The 23,546-nt window shown below is 41.1% G+C and overlaps 1 protein-coding gene across 2 annotated transcripts in view; it reads left to right on the top strand.

The window, feature by feature from the left end:
- The window catches only part of TNKS (tankyrase), a gene marked incomplete in the record, with an annotated part of 313,626 nt that overhangs the window by 132,599 nt on the left and 157,481 nt on the right, over positions 1-23,546 (top strand). For both annotated transcript variants that reach the window (XM_073598540.1, XM_073598531.1), the window contains 2 exon segments: positions 18,491-18,527; positions 20,211-20,286. In XM_073598540.1, the coding sequence (XP_073454641.1) occupies positions 18,491-18,527; positions 20,211-20,286 (113 nt within the window).

Genomic DNA, 23,546 nt, shown 5'->3' with positions numbered 1-23,546 from the left:
TCAAACAGCTGTATGGTCTTGGCCACTGTGCTGCAGCTCAGTTTCAGGGTCTTGGCAATCTTCTAATAGCCTAGGCCATCTTTATGTAGAGCAACAATTCTTTTTTTAGATCCTCAGAGAGTTCTTTGCCATGAGGTGCCATATTGAACTTCCACTGACCAGTATGAGATAGTGAGAGCGAAAATACCAAATTTAAACACATCTGCTCCCCATTCACACCTGAGACCTTGTAACACTAATGAGTCACATGACACCGGTGGAGGGAAAATGGCTGATTGGGCCCAATGTGGACATTTTCAGTTAGGGGTGTACTCACTTTTGTTGCCAGCGGTTTATTATTATTATACAGGATTTATATAGTGCCAACAGTTTACGCAGCACTTTACAATATAAAAGGGAGACAATACAGTTATAATACACTGAAATACAGGAAGATTTAGAGGGCCCTGCTCAGAAGAGCTTACAATCTAATAGGGTGGGGCAGGTGGTACAAAAGGTGGTAACTGTGGGGAATGAGCTGATGGAAGTGGTAAAAGATTATTTAGAGACGTGATAGGCTTTCCTGAAGAGATGAGTTTTCAGGGATCGACTGAAGGTAGTAAGAGTAGGGGATAGCCGAACAGGTGGAGGTAGTGAGTTCCAGAGGATGGGAGAGGCTCGGAGAAATCCTGGAGACAAGCATGAGAGGAGGAGATGAGAGAGCTTGAGAGTAGGAGGTCTTGAGAAGAGCGGAGAGGACGATTTGGGTGATATTTGGAGACAAGATTAGTGATGTAGCTCGGGGCAGAGTTGTGAATGGCTTTGTATGTTGTGGTTAGTATTTTGAATATAATTCGCTGGGTGATTGGGAGCCAGTGTAGGGATTGGAGGAGAGGGTTGTCAGACACTGAGCGGTTGGTAAGGTGGATAAGTCTGGCAGCAGCATTTATGATAGACTTAAGAGGGGATAGCCTATGGAGAGGCATGCCAATAGCCAATAAGAAGGGAGTTGCAATAGTCAAGGCGAGAGATAACAAGTGAGTGAATGAGGAGCTTAGTGGTTTCATTTGGTAAAAAGGGGTGAATTTTAGAGATGTTTAGACATTAATGGCTGCGTGTTGAGTTATTTTGAGGGGATAGCAAATTTACACTGTTATACAAGCTGTACACTCACTACTTTACAGCAAAGTGTAATTTCTTCAGTGTTGTCACATGAAAAGATAGAATAAAATATCTACAAAAATGTGAGGGGTCTACTCACTTTTGTGTGTGTGTGTGTGTGTGTGTGTGTGTGTGTGTGTGTGTGTGTGTGTATATATATATATATATATATATATATATATATAGGGCTGTTACTGATTAAAATTTTCGTGTTCGATTAATCGTTTTTTTTTTTTAAATCGACTAATTTCGATTAATTATAAAGCACATACAGATCCCCAACTACTCTTAGCTGATTTAGCACCCTTGTTATGGCAACGGCCGAAGCCAACATAGCGGGGCAATGGCTAGAACGTCAAACGTCATAAACTCAGCCTTGCTGTGCCCATAATCTCAGCCTTGCCTGCCCATAATCTCAGCCCTACCGTGCCCATAATCTCAGCTTCACTGTGCCAATAATGCAGTCTCACCGTGCCCTCTCACCGTGCCCATAATGCAGTCTCACCGTGCCCATAATCCCAGCCTCGCCGTGCCTATAATCGCAGCCTCGCCGTGCCTATAATCGCAGCCTCGCCGTGCCCATAATGCTGTCTCACCGTGCCCATAATGCTGTCTCACTGTAGTCAGTGCCTGTGCCTGGATTACACAGTCTGCGGGCATCTCCTGCTGTGTGTCTTGGAGCTGAGTGTGAAAACTATGGCCGCGCTGTGAAAAAAGTCCCGCCCTCCTCCTAGATCAGCTCTAGCTGATCTATGAAGAGGGCAGGACTTTTCTCACAGCGCGGCCAAAGTTTTCTCACTCAGCTCCAAGACACACAGCGGGAGATGCCCGCAGACTGTGTATGACATATAGTGGAGGAGGGAGCGGAGCTTTGCCCAAAGCGACCCCAGCGCAGGCAACCTACCGATCAAAAAAATTAAAGATTAATCGAGGAATTAATCGTTAATTTCCGCAGCCCTAAAAAAAAATATATAGATATATCTATCTCTCTTTCTATATATATATATATATATATATATTTTATAGTGTATATATTATATTTGACTTTTTAATTAATATAATGACTTTAAATGAATGTTAATTTATTGTGGATGCATGTTGTATGTATGCATGTCTACACAATGGTCCGCTGCGCTTCCGTTGTGGTGTTAAAAATCTTGCTTGCTGCAATTTTGGTCAGTTAAAAAAAAACGCACCAAAAACGCACCTGACCAGTTGAAATGCATTGAGAACGCAGCAAGAACGTATCAATAACGCACCTGTGTTACGCTTTTAATGCGGTTTTTGAGTCACATGACCTATGAAAAACACACCACAGTCACAATAAACTCGCGGCAAAAATCGCGTGCATTTTTGGCGCCATTATTGGCACCTTTTTCTCTATCAGCAAAATGCAGAGAACACCATTTTCGCCCGATATTTTTCAGCCGCCGAAATTTTGGTGCATCTCTACCATTAAGTAGTGGATGTGTATGGATTATATTTGGACAATAAGGATATCATTTAATATAATTTTAACCTATATGCTGCTAGAGCCATTTTATTTTGTGCACACATTAAAATACAAATTTTAGTCCAAATTATATTTGTTCTGAAAATATTATCTATAAAAATTATATATTTTCAGAAAGCAGAGACCTTGTAAAATAAAATGGTCAGTTGTCCATCAAACTTATGTTTAACAAAAAAGCACTCACATCACACCGGGAAAGAATGTAATGCAGTGTGATGTGCATTGCATTCAGTGGAGCACAGGTCTCATTCAAGAGAACCTATCCCCTAAAAATATGACCATTTTGTTATTCTTATTATACAGGATTTATATAGCGCCAACAGTTTGCTCTGCACTTTACAATGTTAGGGCAAACCATAAAACAATTCAATACAGGAGGACCCTCATAGAGGACTTTTTGTCCCCTATGTGGTGGAAAAAAAAAAAAAAGTAAAGAAAAAAAAAAAAAAGCTATTATTTTTAAATTGTAAAGTTACACCTAGGCACATAACCCCCCACCCCCCTCCACCCTCCCCAAAATTGAAGCACCCCCACATATACGCCTGTACAAACCTAAATGCACACGTTAGGACGCCTACGCCTGAAAACATTGATTGCGATACACATGTTACATATAGCTGCGCACCCTGGACCTAGATCGATAATTCTAGCACCAGACCTCCTTTTGTAACTCTAAACTGATGACCTATAGTAGGTTTTTAAAGCGTACTCTATGAAAAATATACAGTACTAAAGTTTGTTGCCATTTCATGGGCGCTCGCAAATTTAAGGTTTGACATGTTGGGTATCTGTTTTCTTGGTGGAACATCGACTGGGTAATTTATTGCTTTTTTTGGTGCCCCCTCAGATTAACTTTAATCTTTGCGGTGATATTGTTTGTCACAAAAAACCTAAAATGATTTTTTAAACCTGTGCAAAATAACACAAAACCTGATTCGGCAGAGATGGGGTTAAAGGATAAGTTCACCTTCCGGAACATGTTGCATGCAGTGTTAATTTCGTCGACTAAAACATTTTAGTCGACTAAATGAATACTATTTTAGTCAACTAAGATACTACTAAAACTAAAACAACTGAGATGACTAAAATACAACTAAAACTAAAATGCCATTTTAGTGAAGACTAAGACTAAAACTAAATTGAAATTTGAGTTCAAAATTAACACAGGTCTGTAGTGCATGTTCATACCTCAATACCATAAATAATAACATACCTCAATACCATAAATAATAACATATTAGATTTTTCACTCCAGCAGTATATAATGAGTTTGGAAATTGTAGAGAAATGTTAACTAATGCAATACAATTTAATTACACCCATTAGATTTTAGACGACTAAAATGAGTTTTAGTCGACTAAAATGTACTGGAGATTTAGTCAACTAAATACGACTAAAACTAAAACAATTGCAGAAGACTAAAATGGGACTAAAACTAAAATGCCATTTTAGTCCTAAGACTAAAACTAAATCAAAATTTGCTGCCAAAATTAACACTGGTGCTTGTTCTATCCATAAGATTTGTTGGTTAAAAAAAAAACTGGCGCCTAACTTTTTTTTTTTAGCTGGCTCCTAGATTCAAAGCCCAATAATACACAATTGTTGATTTAAATATAAATGACAAGTTTGCACTGAGACGTCATATATGTCAAGCCTTAAAATTCAACATGCCCATGAAATGGCGAAAAACTACACTTCCCCAAATTTTCCATAAATGATGATTTATAAGCGTTTGCAGGTCATTAATTTGAACTTAACAGTGAATGATGGAGAATCTTTGCTCTCATTGCAGCTTGAATGGTAATCTCAGATGTGTGCGCCACAATCACTTTTGCATACTTGAACACCTGATACATGCTCTTCCAGTTGTTGTTTTTTTTTTTTTGTTTACATCTATTTTTAATAGGCTTTCATTTTTTTTTTTTTTTTAAACTTCACTTTATTAATATAACAAAGGGTCGGATCAGCCCCCCATATGAAAACATAATGCATGTGACACGTTATCTGTAAGGAGATATTACAGGGGAGGGTAACTGTTATCACTCCTGCACTCTTTTGAAGTCAGTTGAGCACAGACTACTTTATTGGCTTCCTCCCTGGCCGGAGTGTCCAGATATTGACAACTTTGAACCCTGAAGTGCTCAAAGCTGAGCACTTCTGGCTCTATTCTTCATAGAGGAGCTTGTTGAATAAATGTTTGCTGATCTCCTGACACCCACCATGGAGGTCCCAAGCACTCAGGAGGGATCAATAACAAGTGATTTAACAGGTGTAGTTGTATTCTCAAGAATTCCAACAGCTTACTGTACAAAGATAAACAAACTGTCTACATCTTGGTACTGCCGTCAACACAATCTTTTTACATACAATGTTGACTTGGGGCCACTTAGCTGGTAAGGCGAGTCAACTTGCTTAATATAACTTCAGTTTTAGTAACACTGGTTTTAATTGTATGTTCTGAAATGTAATATTGGTGATATCAAGATCATCTGCTCAGTAGCTTTTTGGAAATGTGGCCTGTAGTTATGGCAATTTTCTTAATTGTGGGAATTGTTGGCAGCTGTTCCATGTTTATCAAAATGGATTAATCAAATTAATATATTCTTGGCAGAAGAACTATTCATTCAAGGTCACATAAACATAATATATTCTTGAATAAGTAAGACTTTTGATTATTGTTAGTACGAAAATGTTCCTAAGTGATTTACGTAGTGTAATACTGCCCCGTCAGACCAAGGCTACATACACAAAAGCATATACGGCTGTACCATTTATGGCTCATTTACACCACAGCATGGGCTTTATTGTGAGCTTGACTCATTTTGTAATGCGTGCTGCGATGCGTTAACGCATTGCAGTGATCTTTTCTTTTTTTCTCCTAATTTCTATGTTACTGTTATGCATTGCAGTGTTATAATGCGTCATAATGGCTCAAAATGCGCTGCGCAAAAATGCAACATGTCCTTTTTTTTTTCTGTTTGTGAACTGAAGCCATAGGACATAAGAGACATTGCCTTGTTCTTGCATCGGGTCTGTGTTGAGCAACCTTTCCCAAATGCAGTCCCACCCTGCCTTTAAAGAGTAACTTCACCCTACCTAACACCTGTTCTTGTCTCAAAGGGCTATATCAAGTAAAAAAGAAAAACCTTTTTCTTTTTATATAGCTTTTTTTCTGCCAATGTGTAATGCCCCGTACACACGGTCGGATTTTCCAACGGAAAATGTGTGATAGGACCTTGTTGTCGGAAATTCCGACCGTTTGTAGGCTCCATCACACATTTTCCATTGGATTTTCCGACACACAAAGATTGAGAGCAGGCTATAAAATTTTCTGACAACAAAATCCGTTGTCGGAATTTCCGATCATGTGTACACAAATCCGACGCACAAAGTGCCATGCATGCTCAGAATAAATAAAGAGATGAAAGCTATTGGCTACTGCCTCGTTTATAGTCCCGACGTACGTGTTTTACGTCACCGCGTTCAGAATGATCGGATTTTCCGACAACTTTGTGTGACCGTGTGTATGCAAGACAAGTTTGAGCCAAAATCCGTCAGAAAAAATCCTAGGATTTTGTTGTCGGAAAGTCCGATCAATGTCCGATTGTGTGTACTGGGCATAAGAGAGAGGGCAGGAGGGGCAGAGGAGGACCTTTCCAAAAATTGGTAAAAGTTAAAGAAGAGCTAAATACAAAACTTTTTTTTCATTTTGGAAACATTAAGGGAGGGTTATATGTTATTTTCTTGCCATCTGCGTCCTGTTTTTGAGATTTTCGTTCACGTTCTGTCACAGCCAAAACACGGAATGAGAGGAAATACCTCCAAGGTGAGGGAAACCCTGTTTCCACCCAGAACTCCCTATTAGAAGATTTACCCTCTATTCCTGTTCTGTGGACAACATTTGAAATTTCCTTTCACTTTCTAGGTGATAATTGTAAACATATTACTTATTTACTATTAACAGACATAGCATCTGTCTGGATGTCACACCACTTTCTCAAACTCAACCTATCCAAAACTGAGCTCATAACATTTCCTTGCCCACGTACCCCTTCCCCTGACTTCTCTGTCAAGAGCAATGGCACAACCATCAACCCATTCCCACGTGCCAGGGTTGCTAGGTGTTTTATCGTGGACTCTGAACTCTCCTTTCGGCCCGACATCCAATCACTGTCCCAAGCTTGCCGCCTCAACCTATGCAACATCTCCAAAATATGTCCCTTCCTAACCAGTGAAAACACAAAGCTCCTAATTCACTCCCTGGTCATTTCTCGCCTTCTCATTGGCTTACCTTAAAATAGGTTATCCCCTACTCAGTCCATCATAAATGCTGCTGCCAGACTCATCCCCCTTTCAAACCGCTTAAATCTGCTACCCCTCTCTGCCAATCCCTCCACTGTCTTCTGCTCACCCAACTAATTAAATTCAAAATACGAACAATAATCTACAAAGCCATCCACAAGTTGGCCCCCCAGCAACATCACTAACCTAGTCTCAAAATACCAACTAAATCTTCATTCCTCCCAAAGCCTCCTGCTCTCCAGCTCCCTCGTCACCTCGTCCCATACTCACCTCCAGGACTTCTCCCGAGCCTCTTCCATCCTTTGGAATTCCCTACCCCAATCTGTCCGACTATCTCCAACTCTAGCCACTTTTAGGCGATCCTTGAAAAAAAAAAAAAATTTCTTTCAGAAAAGCCTATCCTGCCTCCACCTAACAACTCTACTTTCATTTTCTTCATCAGCTCATCCCCCACATTTATAATCTTTTGTAAAACTTGACCCTTCCTTCTAGATTGCAAGTTCTAACGAGCAGGGCCCTCTGATTCCTCCTGTATTGTAACTGTACTGTTTGTGTAGAGCTTTACAACGTTAGGGTAAACTGTTGGCACTATATAACTCCTGTATATTAATAATAATAATAACATGACAAATATAGAGAGTGAATCTCCCTAGTGGGGATGGCAATAATAACCTGACCGAGTTGTAATCGTTCTCAAATCTTTCCAATAACTGAAATTTGCCTTCAGTTATACTTTAAAGCCGTTCTTAACCCTAGAAACAAATAATTACAAGTCAGCAGATACAAATACTGTAGCTGCTGACTTTTGCTAATAGAACACTCACCTGTCCAGGGATCCAGTGAGGTCCTCACCTGAGCCTTCTTCAGCTATGTTCAGATCCAGGCGCTGGCAAGGTTTTTTGGGAGCCTGCTGTGACTGCTTGTGGCTTCACAGCCAGGTCCCCACTGTGCATGCGCCAACCGTGCAGTAGTTTGTTAATGGGCCCGCAGATTTCTGGGACCTGTGACACGTCCCAGAAGGTTGTGGGGGGGCGAACTTTCGCTCGGATTGCCACTGCATTCTGACCTGGAAGTGGGAGAAGATACCTGTCGATACCAGGTACCCGCTCCCCCCCCCCCCCAAAAAAAAATGAAATTCCAAAATGTAAACCTTAGTGTTGTTTCTCTCTGGTGCTTCATTCCTCTGTTATCAGCATGAGTCACTTCACTTCCTGACACATGAGATAAATTTGTGACAGGGAGGGAGCTCAGCACACAGCTTGTTTATTCAGAACACAGCTCTGCATCCTTCCTTTGCCCTTGTTTGCTGTGTGAGCTGTGCTTTTCCTCCAATTAGCTCTCACACACTGTAACTGCAGCTCTCTACTCCCTCCCCTGTGCTCCTGACAGAGAAGGATTTTAACACGATTCTGCCCTTTTGAAGGGGTGTAGGGAAGAGAAGACTGCATATAAACAAGTAAAATCTATGTAGGAGGATTTGTTTCATCTCTGTGTATCATCTGAGGCTGTTCATTTCACTGGGTATATGAGGGTTTACAACTACTTTAAGAGGAGGGGGAGGAGGCAGGCAAACCGAACTTCCCCTTCTGGGTGAAGATCCGCTTTAGCAATAGACAGATGAATGTAGGTAGGTGTTCATTGTTTTGACACATTGCTGATGGAAAAACGAAAAAATGTTATGAGCATTTAGCATTGTCACAAATGTACTAATGCTAGCTATTAGAATAATTCCTGATGTTCTCAAATGTTTTCCTTTCTTCGATGGCCCCCTTAGTGTTAATATTGGCCTATGAGTAATTGTTAATATAGGAATATCAGTAATTACGAGTCTGCGTGAATAAATACCTGACACCGCATTAGTATGATTTTTCAAAAGAATCTCAACCTTTTGTCATTACAAAGTGGGCTGTGAGTTTCAGGCCAGGTTCCAGCTTGTCCTATGCATTATTGCACATACTGTACATTAAATGTACGTTATGTTAAGGAAATCCTTTCATTTTATTGGGCTTCCAGTATAACCCAGTGCTTTTCATGAATACAATGCAAAGTAGTGCATTTGTGACACTGCAGTGCAGGTGTGTTGCCTAGCGTGTTGAGGTACCATTTAAAACGAATGGCAACTTGGGTACGATAGCGTGAACCTTTTCTCAGTTCAATTACTTACTGTTTAGGTGGAGATAATTTTACCGGTCGTCAGCAGCCATATACAACTTTTTACAACAGGGGAACCCTTGAAGTTATTTTCACATCTTAGGGAACTCCTACTAAAACCAATGCATTAGGGCTCAGTGAGAAAATGAACCTTACATTGGTGGCTTGTGGGAAGAATGACCCTGTAGTGGTGGTCAAAGTATCACCCTTACATACAACTAAAAAAGTAATGAGTGCCATCCAGCTCACTCTGCCAAGTGGCGTTGGCCTTGGAAATCTGCAATCACCATTAAATAGAATGTCGAGAGGGGGGCGAAAGGCTAACCTAGGTTATTCTAATAGTGCCTCATCCAAGAGACAAGATACATATAAAGAGAGGTTCCCCTAGGCCAGTGGTTCTCAACTCCAGTCCTCGGGACCCACCAACAGGCCAGATTTTAAGTATTGCCTTGGGGAGATGCAGACTAGAATACTGCAATCACTGAGCAGCAAATGATATCACCTGTGATGTATTTCAGTTATCTTGCAAACCTGGCCTGTTGGTGGGTCCTGAGGCCTGGAGTTGAGAACCACTGCCCTAGGCGGACTTTTAAGGCACTTAAAATTGAATATGATGAAAAAGTATAACAGAGTATGTAACAATTAATGGTAAACGAATTTTATTTAAAGACAAAATTTGTTAAAAAATATATATATTAACGAAACATTGACATATCTACACAGTGCTATCACCAAATGTAAATATATGAAGGGACTCTTCTCACACCAACACGTTTCAGGATATATAGTTTTTAGTCCTTCAGGGGTGCACAAGAAGAGAGATTCATCTAGGGTAGTCAGAATATACAATGATAAGTGGGGTAACATGACATGTGAAGACACAGAATTATCCACTCAAGATTATATAATCAAATCACTTACATAGTATTGAATGGTGAGACAGTTGTTAATGTGTTTTGTTAAATTGCATTAAAAACCTGGAGTCAAAATCGCATTGGATATTAATGCTGGTGGGATTGCTGTCCTTTCGACATTGTGGGCATCAGAGAAGTCTGTAGGTGTATGCCAAGTGGTATTGTCCTCACTAAGAGGAGGATCCCCCCGCGTTCTGCGGTTGCGTGACGGCCAGAGTGATATACTGAGGGAAATGGAATCCCTGACAGTAAGAAGAAGTATACCATAAATCCAGAGTGAGTCTACTGGATATATAGATTTCAGTATTTGAATAAATCAAAAAGTATATAAATACCTATTGATAATTGTGAATTGATGAATTTGATGGTATGACAAAAAAAGGAAGGGGGATGAAACTGGTAGCTGAAAATAGAAACTATACAAAAATACTAATATACTGTCAAGAGTAGTCTATTTGAAAAAAGTTTAAAATATAATTCTGTAATGCTGGATGATATGTTCAAAGACTGGGATGCCGATATGGTATAAATGTAATTGTAAAGTAATATCGGTTCAGTTATCATTTAAACTTAGGGATACCAGTATAAGAATAATATAATAATATTAGGACACTTAGCCAGCCGATATAAGTCAGGGAATGGTGTGTTGCAGAGTAGTATGTCATGTGAAGCAAGAATGTTATTTAAAAGAGCTAAATCTAGTAGACTTTCTTTTAAAGAAGGGGGGGGGTTTGATTTTTAGATATCGGTTTAGATAAGAGGCTGGCTAATAGTTAGGATATTCAGGTATTCAGGTATAAATAACAGGCTAAAATAGGATGAAGAGTTACCTTGTCAGAGACGGGTTTAGACAGACCAGCCACACGTCCCAGCATCCAGCTATCCAATGCTTGAACTGGGAGTGGGTAGGTCCGGTATTTAAGAGTGAGGAACTCCAGTCAGCTGGCGCAGCAGATTGCGCTCAGCTGAGATTGGAGCTTGTTGCCAGGGAGACCTTAAACGCTGCCCCCTGAGCCAAATGTGAGCAGCCCCTACTACGCATCCGCGAGCGTCAGCATGTTGGAGCGGCGTCGGGCACACCCGGCCCACCGGCACGATATGCCTCACTGGCGGACTGCGCATGTCCGCCGGAGTGGCAAGATGGAGGCTGTGGGCGGTGATGGTAAATGACCAAACAGCCTCCAAAGACGCCGTCCAGATTGTAAGTCTGGGCGGCTTTCCGTGCTGGTCGGCCGCAGCCCGGGGAAGGCTATAGGGGAACAAAGAGGGTAGTCAAAAGTAGTGGACACAGATGGAGCTATAGTCAATCCAACCAAATGGGCATGAAAGAATAGAATGTCAGTTAACCAATCTGAATAAGAGGAACCATAAGCAATCTCTGGAGGAAACCTAAAGTTCCACAGATCCCTTGTTGAGAATCGCTGGTCTTTTTACATGGTAAATGCTCAAATTGGAACTTTGTTGTAGATCATGGGTGCTCAACCTGTGGCTCTCTAGCTGTTGTGGAGCTACAAGTCCCTCGAGGCATTGCAGGGCTGACAGTTACAAACATGACTCCCAAAGGCATAATGGAACTTGTACTTCCGCAACAGCTGGAGGACCACAGGTTGAGCACCCATGCTGTAGATCATAAGGTGAGAGGCTGCTCAGTGTCAGTCATTTTACAGATACAGGCAAGGGAGTTCAGAAAGTAAAAGTCTGGCCCTAGGTAATGGCCAAACAAAGATGGTTTTATTCTTATACTGTAGGATGTAGATTTGTCAGTGGCAACACTGATCTCTGAGAAGTAATGGATACAAAGAACCACTCTACACATTGCTAACCTTGAACGTGACAAATGTCAACTACTAGGTTAAATTTAAGGTACCCGAAGACATGAGGTGATCACTGACAAGCCAAATAAAGCAAGATCTTATCTGTATGGCCACCAGTAGACTGCTGTACAAACCCCTAGCTGACTGATCCAGTCAGTGTGAGAAATAGTGATTAATTGTGCTCTATTTTTTGATGGTCTCGATGGTTTCACTCCATAAGGCGCCTTTCACACGGACGGCTATTTTGCCGCAGTTAAAAGCATGTTTTTTTTTCCTGTGAAATTTAAGACTCCAGGCACTGCATTTAGCTGCATTTGCACAGTGCGATTAGCTGTGGTTGCGTTTAGCTGCGGTTTGCCATTTCCATGGCAACCCGACAGGGTACTGACTGCACTGTTTGGTATGAATCTTGAGGGGGAACTCCACGCCAAATTTTAAATAAAAAAACGGGCGTGGGTTCCCCCCGGGGGCATACCAGGCCCTTAGGTCTGGTATGGATTTATAGAGGAACCCCTACGCCTAAAAAAACGGCGTGGGGTCCCCCCACAAAATCCATACCAGACCCTTATCCGAGCACGCAGCCTGGTCGGTCAGGAAAGGGGGTGGGGACGGGCGAGCGGCCCCCCTCCTGAGCCGTACCAGGCCGCATGCCCTCAACATGGGGGGGTGGGTGCTTTGGGGGATGGGGCGCCCTGTGGCCCCCTCACCCCAAAGTGCCTTGTCCACATGTTGATGAGGACAAGGGCCTCTTCCCGACAATCCTGGCCGTTGGTTGTCGGGGTCTGTGGGCGGAGGGCTTATTGGAATCCAGGAGCCCCCTTTAATAAGGGGGCCCACAGATCCCGGCCCCCCACCCCATGTGAATTAGTATGGGGTACATGGTACCCCTACCCATTCACCTAGTGAAAAAGTGTCAATAAAAAAAAACTACACAGCTTTTTAAAGTAATTTATTAGACAGCTCCGGGGATCTTCTTCCGTCTTCGGGGGTCCTCTTCCGGCTTCGGGGGTCTCTCCGGTTCTTCTCCGGGTCTTCTGCCGGGCTCCTCCGCTATCTTCTGCTCTTTTGCTGCTCTTTTGCTAGCGGAGGAGCCCGGTCTGCTGCCTTCTGCCTTCTTCCCTCTCTGGAACAGAAGATGTTGACACGACACTCTCTCCAGCTGGAATGCTCTCTGAGTGCTCCGCAACGGACTTATATAGGCGGTGACCCCGCCCCCTTGTGAGGTCACAGTCCCGGGGCATGCTGGGACTGTGACCTCACAAGGGGGCGTGGTCATCGGATTACACATAGGGTCTGGCATGGATTTTGGGGGGATCCCACACCGTTTTTTTCGGCGTAGGGGTTCCTCTATAAATCCATACCAGACCTAAGGGCCTGGTATACTCTTGGGGGGGAACCCACGCCATTTTTTAAATTAAAATTTGGCGTGGTGTTCCCCCTCAAGATTCATACCAAACAGTGGGGGGCATTTGCGGGGATCCGAGTCGGATCCCCGTGCTTGTCGCTCATTGGGAAAGGAAAAATGATTTTTCCTTTCCCGATGAGCAGCTCGGCGCTGTTATCCGCAGCTGACACAGTGCACTGCGATTACCTGCGGTTATGTGCGGATAGCTGCGCTAAATTGCTCCTGGACGCAGTCAATTCTATTTTTTCTATCCGCACAGAACCGCATGTATCTAATTCGCAGCTAAACTCAGTGTGTGAATGGGGCCATAGGAAAGCATTGTGTGCTTTTAGCTGCGGTAGAAAATTAGAAAATCCGCAGCTAAAAGCACCATTCTATCCGTCCGTGTGAAAGGGACCTAAGGACTAACAAAAAAAAAACAGAAAACGTGAATTAATAAGTCACCCGCTTGTATAAAAAATATATTTCTTTTTATTAGTATGCACATTAAAATGCCATTTTATAATAGTATCAAAATTCTGTTTGCAAACAAATCACATGAATCAGCCTCATCCGGAAGAGTTAAGTCGCCCCTTCCAGCTTGTGCAATAATCTGAATAATCTGCTTGTGTGTGTATATATACACTAATGATCATCAACACATATGTATTCAAAGGTAGAACATATCTTCTAACATACACTATATTGCCAAAAGTATTGTGACGCCTGCCTTTACACGCACATTAACCGCTTGTCGATCGGCTCACGCCGATATACGTCCGCAGAAGGTCAGGTACAGGCATATTAACGTACCTGTACATTGCCCTTTAAGAAGCCGCGAGCTCCATGAGTGTGATCGCGGGTCCCGTGGACTCGATGTTCAATACTCGATGGGGATACCCATGATTGTCTCAAGGAGAGGAAGAACGGGGAAATGCTGATGTAAATAAGCATTTCCCCATTCTGCCTAGTGACACTGATCACAGCTCCCTGTAATCTGGAGCGGTGATCAGTGTCTTGTCACACATAGCCCCTCCCCCCCACAGTTAGAAACACTCCCTAGGACACACTTAACCCCTTCACTGCCCCCTAGTGGTTAACCCATTCACTGCCAGTCACATTTACACAGTAACAATGCATTTTTAATCGCACTGATCGCTGTATAAATGTGCCAAAAGTGTTAGATCTGTCCGCCATAATGTCACAGTCACGATAAAAATCGCTGATCGCCGCCATTTCTAGTACAAAAAAAGAAAATATTAATAAAAATGCCATAAAACTTTCCCCTATTTTGTAGACGCTATAACTTTTGCGCAAACCAATCAATAAATGCTTATTACCATTTTGCCCACTAGATAGAGCTGACTATCATAGGAAGTCAAAGTAGAAGATGGGGAGCTTTCATGGAGCCTGGATAAATGATTGTGACATCCATCCTACAAATGTTCCAAAAATAAACCCCATAGAATTGATATAAATGGAGTGGGACGTAGTGCCTGTGTACATGGTAGCGTTAACAATCGCAAATGTAGAACACTCTTGTTGAAAATGGTAGTTTTGTAATTGTTTCTGCTGTGGGTAAAGCTAAGCCCATGACTTCTTATTTCTGGCCCTTAGTTATTCCTACAGCTGTATTTTATGCATTTTTTTAAAAAATACTTATATTCAGATGTCTTCAGACTGGTCACCAGAGCTCCCTGGATCATTGCATAGGGGTGCAGGGCGCCATGGTAAAGCTTTCTCAGGGGTGGGTCCTTGACACCCTGCACTTGTAGGTCTTTTAACCCCAAGCCAGGGGACATCTAATGGTGGTAAAGCCGTCCATACATAAGTCAAATTCTGAACAATTTTTCCTAAAATCAGAAATTGAATGTGTTCTATGATCTGATGGTGTCACTCACTATTGATCTCGGAATTCCACCAACTAAGCCTTCAATTTCACCTCATGTTGCTACAGAAAAACATTTTTGTGGCCGGGAATCTTCTTTTCTCTCCAGGTCACAGCTTTATACACATTTCTTTTTCAATTATATTTCTCCCACGATTTTCCCATCATTAATTAGAAATTTGCTCTTTTTTCCTAAAATTTCCAACATGCCCGATCACTCAAATTCAGTGGCCGCACAAAAGCCGACTGTTGCTGCAGCCTACTAATGGTGTGAAATTTGTGTTTGCCACCATCTACCAGCATGAATACATTTTTAAAATGACATATATATATATATATATATATATATATATATATATATATATATATATATATATATATATATATATATATATATGTATATATATATATATTTTTTTTTTTTTTTAATAGACTGGTTTACAAGTTCATACTTACCTGCTCTGTGCAATTGGATTGCACAGAGTGGACCCCAAGGATCCTGGCTCCTCCTCTTCTCTAGATACAGGCGGCTCGACCTTGCTCCCTCCTCACTGTATTTGAATGAAAGCAGTGAGTGGCTCCCACTGCTGGCTGTCAGCTCCTGTGTGTAGAGGGAAAGAGAAGACTGCAGCAGGGCACAGCAGTGGATCGAGTAAATACTCAGGTAAGTATAAGGAGGGTGCAGGGAATGCATTAAAGTAAAAAATGTTTAGGCTTTAGAACCACTTTATTTGGTTTGTAAAGGCGCTCTAAGAGTCTGTTAAATATACATCAGTCTGTCTTCAGTTCAAATCCGTTTACACCAGTTTTTATATCTGTGGTTACAGGTCTTTTTTTTTTTTTTTAAGAAACTAGTCATGGGTGACAAAAGTATAAACCAAAAATGTTTCTTGCCTAAAAATGGACATAAAGGAAGCCGACGCTTCATTCACATATATGCGTATGCCCACAAAAACAGAAAAGGCGCAGACTTTTTAGGGGTTTTTTTTTGGGCAAACGTAAACTGTCTTAAATGTAAAACGGATGTATGTCCGTTTACATTCGCCCGCCTATAGACAAACAGTCTGGATCCATCTTAAAAATGGACAGACAGATTCAGACTGCACACCTGTGGGAAAAAGCCCTTACTTTTCCTTGGTCTCTGACTATCTCCTGGAGAATGTCAACAGCCACTGACTATCTCCTGTTGCATATCTGCAATCTCTGCCCATCTCCTGCAGCATATGTCTAGTCTCTAACTAGCCTCCTACAGCATGCCCACTTTGTCAAGCCATTTCTATAGTCTGCTCTGCAGAGTATCTGGTAAACGCATGTATCATGTCTTCTATAGCATTACATATACAGTAAAACCTTGGATTGCGAGCATAATTCCTTCCCGGAAACAGGTTTGTAATCCAAAGCACTTGTATATCAAAGCGAATTTCCCCATAAGAAATAATGGAAACTCAAATGATTCGTTCCACAACCATTTATTCATAAGTCCTTCAGTTTTATAGTACATATAAAAAAATTATAGCAATGTAACCAGGTTGTGTAGCCATAAAATGTCCATCCACAAATGGCAGCCTCCACAAGAGGATTAGAAGCAAAATCCAGCAGGAGCTACAGAGTATAAAAGAGAAGAGAGGCATCTCTAAGTGTAGCAATATGGTTACATTTAATGAAGGTACAACATTTAGCAACTCACATGGTTGATGATTAAAAGAGGCACATCTAAGTATGCAGGCATCCGGAGTAAAGCTGTCCACATAGACCATCCTCCGCACCGCCGACTCTCCGCTGTCAGTCTGCAGTCGTGACCGGGAAAACTACCCTGCAGTAGAGCGCTCTGAAAGCGAGACTTGAACCGCTTGTGGAGCGCAGCATGGAAGGGACAAAGTCAATGGTGGTGAGGATGGTCTATGTGGACAGCTTTACCCCAGATGTCTGCATACTTAGATGTGCCTGTTTTAATCATCAACCATGTGAGTTTTAATGTTGTACCTTCATTAAATGTAAGCATATTGCTACACTTAGAGGCGCCTCTCTTCTCTTTTATACTCAGTTGTGACTCGACGCTACTTGTATATCAAGACATCGCTTGTATATCAAGTCTATAAGAATTTTGCTTGTCTTGCAAAACGCTCTCAAACCAAGGTTTTACTGTAAATATAATGTGTGGTTCTGGTGAGATCAGGGACTGCACCTGAGCCCCTACATGTTTAGCAAATTGACCACCACTGGTCTAGACAGATTACAAGAGTTTTGCTATGGTTTTCAGCAGTGGAGTAGGTTCAAAGGGCATTTTTTTCTACATTTGTAATTATGTATGCTGTTTATTTACCTTTTACATTTTTGTACTGCAGTTATAAACTTATCTGCATCTGAGAAAACTCTTATTTTCCAGTCCAATCCTTATCATTTTCCTAATTTATGTAATATATTTAAGTAAATGTTCATAAGAAAATTACACGCACACATCGTTTAGAAGACCCGAGTCTGTAAAGAGTATATAGAATAGCAAGCAAGGGCACCTTACATTCTCATTTACACTAATGTGTGGAGAAGCAACCTGTTTTTTGTCTTTTATCATGACCCTCCTTCGCTGTTCATTTGATATACCTATACATAGATTAGGAAAGGTGTATAGATAATTTGTTTAATCTGCTTTAAGTCACTGCTTTATTGACTGTATATTTTTGTTTAATTTGCCTCATTGGCTTTTTCAGTGATCTCATGTCTGCTGTTTGATGTCCCTTTTTTGTGTGCACTAGTTGTCATATGTTCATGTTGCTTTTTGAGGCAGTCTAAATAGAAAGGGTAATACACAAAGGAATTCTGGTAGCCAAATGCGTCGTGTGTCACATCCTCGGGAGATGCTTGTATGTATAGGTTAGGGGAGGGGTACAGATGTGATTATAATTTCTATCATTTGGAGATTTGCCCTGTGACTTTCTATTGTCCATGAAGGCTTTGCCATTAGCACGTATAGTGTGGTTTTTCACAAGATTACTGGAGAGGGAGCGATGAGGGAAGCAAAAGGGACATCGTCTTTGCCTGCCTATCAGTTATTAGAGCAGAATGTGTAACCGGACACATGATTTAACATTCATTGGCTGTTTAAAGAAAGCCATTTGATGGGAGGATTGGACAAGGAGCTGCGTCAATTTGCTGTTCGTCTCCAAGGCACTGATGATGCTGCCTTCACAATCTGGCTAACGTCACTGCTCCATCACCCATCCTGGGTGTGGGCTTGTTGCTCTCCCCCTTTTCTCTCCTCCTTTTTTTCTCTCCTTCGTTTTTTTTTTTTCTCTGTCTGTTTTATTTTTGTTCTTAGATAGCTTGTATTTTTCTCACTCTGCCTCCTGCTCAATGCTAACAGCATGATATTTTGCAATCATTTAGGAGAATACAAGAAGGACGAACTCCTGGAAGCAGCCAGGTGAGTGCTCTTTAAATCTCCAATGCTTTCAGGGCAGTGATGGAAGGGAGGGGGAGGGGGATGTTGTGGGGTAATGATATAAAACCAGCTTACAATAGCATTGCAGTGTTATTGTTTTGTTGCTGTTCACTTGCATACTCCACAGCTGGCCAAGTTCATTAGTATGGATCTTGGCACCCTTGGCTGCTTGTGGAAAAAGGAACAGAGGGTTCATAGACATGACATACCAAATATCGTGGCATTAGCCTAACGTTATGTGATTCATTGCTGTAAGCAGAAATATATTGTGGCCACATATCCAAATGTCCAAGTGTATTCTGTCATGTTCATTTCATTCTTTCATTGCTGCTGTGTAGAATAAAAGCTGTTCTCCTTCAGAAAGCCTTATATTAATGTGTGGAGATCTTTTTATAGTACACACACATTTTTCTTTCACGTTGCAGTGCAATCTCCTTATTCTTTAATTTAAGGGACAAGCTTTCTCCATCTCCAGAGTTCCATGGTATAGTACGGTTAGTTATCACTTGTGGAATCCTTTGTTACCTTTTGGAAGGGTTTCATTGGGAAATAGCATTTTAGAAAACCCTTCTATGAATCAGGTTTAAATTTACACAAAAACAACATCATTACATCAGGCCACTGGAAACATTTTGAAATTATAACAATTTGTATAAAAAATAGTAAGCATGATTAATGACAAAGTGATAACACATGTTACTGAAATGCTGAATGATCATTCATAGATCAAATTAATAAGCATGCTTATTATATGATTTTGAATGGAGCAGACACACATATATGTGTTTTATTTTTACTATATTTTTTGTATTTGTGTTTTATTTTTATTAGATTTTTGCAGGGATTTGTATTTGTGTTTTATTTTTACTAGATTCTTGCAGTGATTATATGTACATAATTAAATGTGATCTGTGCAGACATGAAATAAAAATGCTAGTAGCCACTCATGGGTCATAGTTTTGGACCTCTTATGATATTTACATCATGCACTCCATTATTTCTGATTGCAAGTGGACTGCAATGTACTTCCTTTCAAATTGATGCAGTGAATCTGGTTCTGAAATATGTTTCAAACCTTAACTATAGAATCTTGGATTATATTTAGTATATTTTCTTTTTTCTGTATTTCTGTATTTTTTTTTTTTTGTAACCTGTTTATCTAAATAGTTTGGCCAAGAGCCATAATTAAGACTGATTTTCCCCTATCTGTGCTTTTTGCCAATGTACTGCAATGACGCTCAACCAGTGTCATTCTGTCACAGCCTGTAGTCATGATCTCACTGTCCATCCGGTTTTGATTGACCTTTAGGTTTGCACTCTCTGGTGCATTTGTGAGATCTTTCGATTTGTTTTATGTTATAGGACCAGCTGTTTGCAAGTTTAATTTTAAGAACCCAATACAACATATGGACCTGAGAAGATCTTATTTTGGCAACCATGTTGAAAACTGCATATAAACTAGTATATGGCACTGCATTTATTTATAAGGGATGTGTGTAGATTTTCTAAGAATGGAAGTTCATTTACTGAGGTGTGAGTTGGTTTTTTTTTTTTTTTTTTTTTTTTTTAATATTCTTCCTAACACTCCTGGAAATATGTGCTACATGTATTTATAAATGAGTGATTTGTTGATTTAAAGGCATATAATGATATTTGTTATTTTAGGAGCGGGAACGAGGAAAAACTCATGGCTTTGCTTACCCCTTTAAATGTGAATTGTCATGCCAGTGATGGACGCAAGGTGAGTGTATATGAATTGTATACAGATATCTTGTCACCTATGTTCATTATGTGCTGATGTATAGTGATATAACATCACTCATATATTGTAACATTGGCAAAAGAAAAAATTTGCGATGGGCAGTACCTATCCTTTTATATGTGATGTAAAAAGGACCTCCAGGCAGATCTAAAAAAAAATCAGTTTAGTCTACTTATGTGTTCTAAAGGGTTCACCTTTACCAAAACAATGCCTATGCAGGTAAGGGGAGCCTGTAGGTAAAAACAAACCATGCAGCTTTGGTTATAGTTGGATAATGTCCTTGCTATAGGTGTAGGCCATTTACGTACTTCCCGAAGCCTGGCCAAGAAACTCACAGAGATGGCATCATCCCATCCTGCCTTGCTACTAGAACATTGATAAGACATCCCCAGCTGATTCAAACCCCCTCACCCATTTATACACTGTCTCTGTAGCTCTGAGCTCAGTGATGCTAGGACAGAGAATCACACATGTGGGAGTTTTATAGCTCACTCCTGTAATGGTGAAAGTGAGTAGTAATGTCTGGGAGTTTCTCAGCAACATCCTAGCAACAAGGCAGGACAGGATGGTTTGATCTCTGGGCCATGCTTCGGGAGGTAAGTAAATTGTCTACAACTATAACCAGGGCATTATCCAACTTTAGTCACAGCTGTACAGTTTGTTTTTAAGTACAGGCACCCCTTATCTGCATAGACAGTTTTGGTAAAAGTGAACGAACCCTTTAAATCAAATGGTGCCAAACTTCTTTTTTTTAAACCTTTGCAAATATTATCCTTTTACTTAACTGCCACAAGAAACCATCACACCATCTAACATTTCAAATACAGCTGAAAGCCTTATTGCTGGATTACTAAGCTAAAGTAGTGTCAAGTTTTAGCACTGTGATTGGATGTTAAAGGGAACCGAAGAGTTCATGCATAGTTCAGGCATTTTTAAGAGGCAAAGCTAACATGCCCTGGAAAACTAATGGTAGATCAGAGTAAGGGAGTCTAACCGTTTAGGGCAAAGTAGGCCTTCTGTATGCAGAGCAGGCAGCACTGACTAAGCCTTGGCGTAGTTGCACAGTAAAAAAAAAATTGTAAAAGAAAATATTATTTTTTAACGAGCATGTTAATGAAAATCTTCCCAGAGTTATGATACAGCAAGTGATTGTATTGTCTATGGGAAAAATACGGTACTTCCAGTTTTGCTACTGTTTCATGCTACACCACTAACATGACAACACTGAAAGTGGAACTGAGGATAAAACGCTAAACTCACAGGTTAAATACAAACCCAATTCCACATGAAAACAGAATGCAGTGATTTGCATCTCCAAAACCCAAATTTTATTCACAATAGAAAACATATCAAATGTTTAAACTGAGAAAATGTACCATTTTAAGAAAAAAACTGATGACAGTTTTTGAAACCGATGGCAGCAAAAAAAGTTGAGACACGGTCATGTTTACCACGGTGTAGCATCCTCTCTTTTAACAACATTCTGTAAACATCTGGGAACTGAGGAGACCCATTGCTAAAGCTTTAGGAGAGAAATGTTGTCCCATTCTTTCATAACAGAAGATTCTAACTGCTCAACAGTCCTGGGTCGTCTTTTTCGTATTTTATTTGTTTCATGATGCACCAACTATTTTCAGTTGGTGAAAGGTCTGGACTGCAAGCAGGCCAGTTCAGCAACCCAACTGTTCTACTACGAAGCCATGCTGTTCTCATAATTGTAGTATGTGGTTTAGCCTTGCCCTGCTGTAATTACGTATGCATGGCCTTCCCTGAAAGAGACATTGTCTGGATGGGAGCATATGCTGCTCTAAAACCTGGATATATCTTTCAGCATTGATGGTGCTTTTCCAGATGTGCAAGCTGCCCATTCCACACTCCTAACATCACAGATACAGGCTTTTACACTGAGCACTGATAACAACATGGAAGGTCCCTCTCCTCTTTAGTTTGGTGGACACGGTGCCCATGGTTGCCAAAAAGAATGGCAAATTTTGATTTGTCTGACCACAGAAAATGTTTCCACTTTGCAATAGGCCATAATCACTTGACCAGGGCATTTTTTGCTAATCAGCACTGTGCTACTTTAACTGGCAATTGCACAATTATGCAACACTGTACCCAAATGAAAATTTTATGATTTTTTTCCCCCACAAATATAGCTTTCTTATTGTGGAATTTGATCACCACTGGGTTTTTTATTTTTTGCGATATAAATGAAAAAATCCCAGATGAACAATAATAAAAATTTGATGCACACGCATGCATGCCCCAAGGGACACCTGTCCCTTGCGCACATAGATTTCTCCAGATTCTCTAAATCTTTTGATGATGATGTGTAGTGTAGATGACAATTTTTGCAACTTTTTGTTACCACTGCTCACTTGTAACACTTTTTCTGATGGGGGAGCTGGGCAACTGCTTAGAAATGCATAGAATAAAGTGTTTTAGGGCCCTTTCACACTGGGACGGTTTGCAGGCGCTATTATAATGATAGCGCCTGCAAACCGACCCGAAAGTGCCGCTGCTTTGTCTCCAGTGTGAAAGCCCCAAAGGCTTTCACACTGGAGCGGTGCGCTAGCAAGACGGGAGAAAAAGTCCTGCTAGCAGCATCTTTGGAGCGGTGACAGAGCGAAGTGTATACCGCTCCTGCCCATTGAAATCAATGGGACAGCGCGGCTATACCACCAGCAAAGCGCCTCTGCAGAGGTGCTTTGCGGTGGTTTTCAACCCTTTCTCGGCCGCTAGTGGGGGGTAAAACAGCCCCGCTAGCGGCCGAATACCAACGGTAAAGCGCCGCTAACAGCAGCGCTTTACTGTCGCCCCTGCCCCAGTGTGAAAGGACCCTTAGTGTAGTTTGATAACACATGACTGAAGTCCAGTTTTGTGTACCTGAATTTCGTGTCTTTTTTAGCTTCTTATCTGACCTGCATTCACAATCTCATATATACAGGGCTTTTTTTCTCAGAGAATAGGTGCAGGAACACCCCCCGTCTGAGTCACCCCTTATCTCTGCCCCTACCCACCTCAGACCACCGTCCCTTGAGAGAATACAGAACCAATTATCATTTTGTGGTGGTAAATCATTTGTATTAAACATGTTAATGATAAAAAGAAAAGCAGTAAAATATCCACCCAACAAAATTAGAACCCCCCCCCCCCAGCAGCAATAACAGATCTCCCAGCAGCCAGCATCAATAGATCCTCCAGCGGCCAGTAAAAATAGACCTCTCCTTCAAGAG

Source organism: Aquarana catesbeiana, linkage group LG01 (genome assembly GCF_042186555.1).
Source record: "Aquarana catesbeiana isolate 2022-GZ linkage group LG01, ASM4218655v1, whole genome shotgun sequence".
In the NCBI taxonomy this organism is placed as follows: Eukaryota; Metazoa; Chordata; class Amphibia; order Anura; family Ranidae; genus Aquarana; species Aquarana catesbeiana.
The sequence above is the reverse complement of the archived record's forward strand: the minus strand, read 5'-3'. Positions and strand labels throughout refer to the sequence as shown.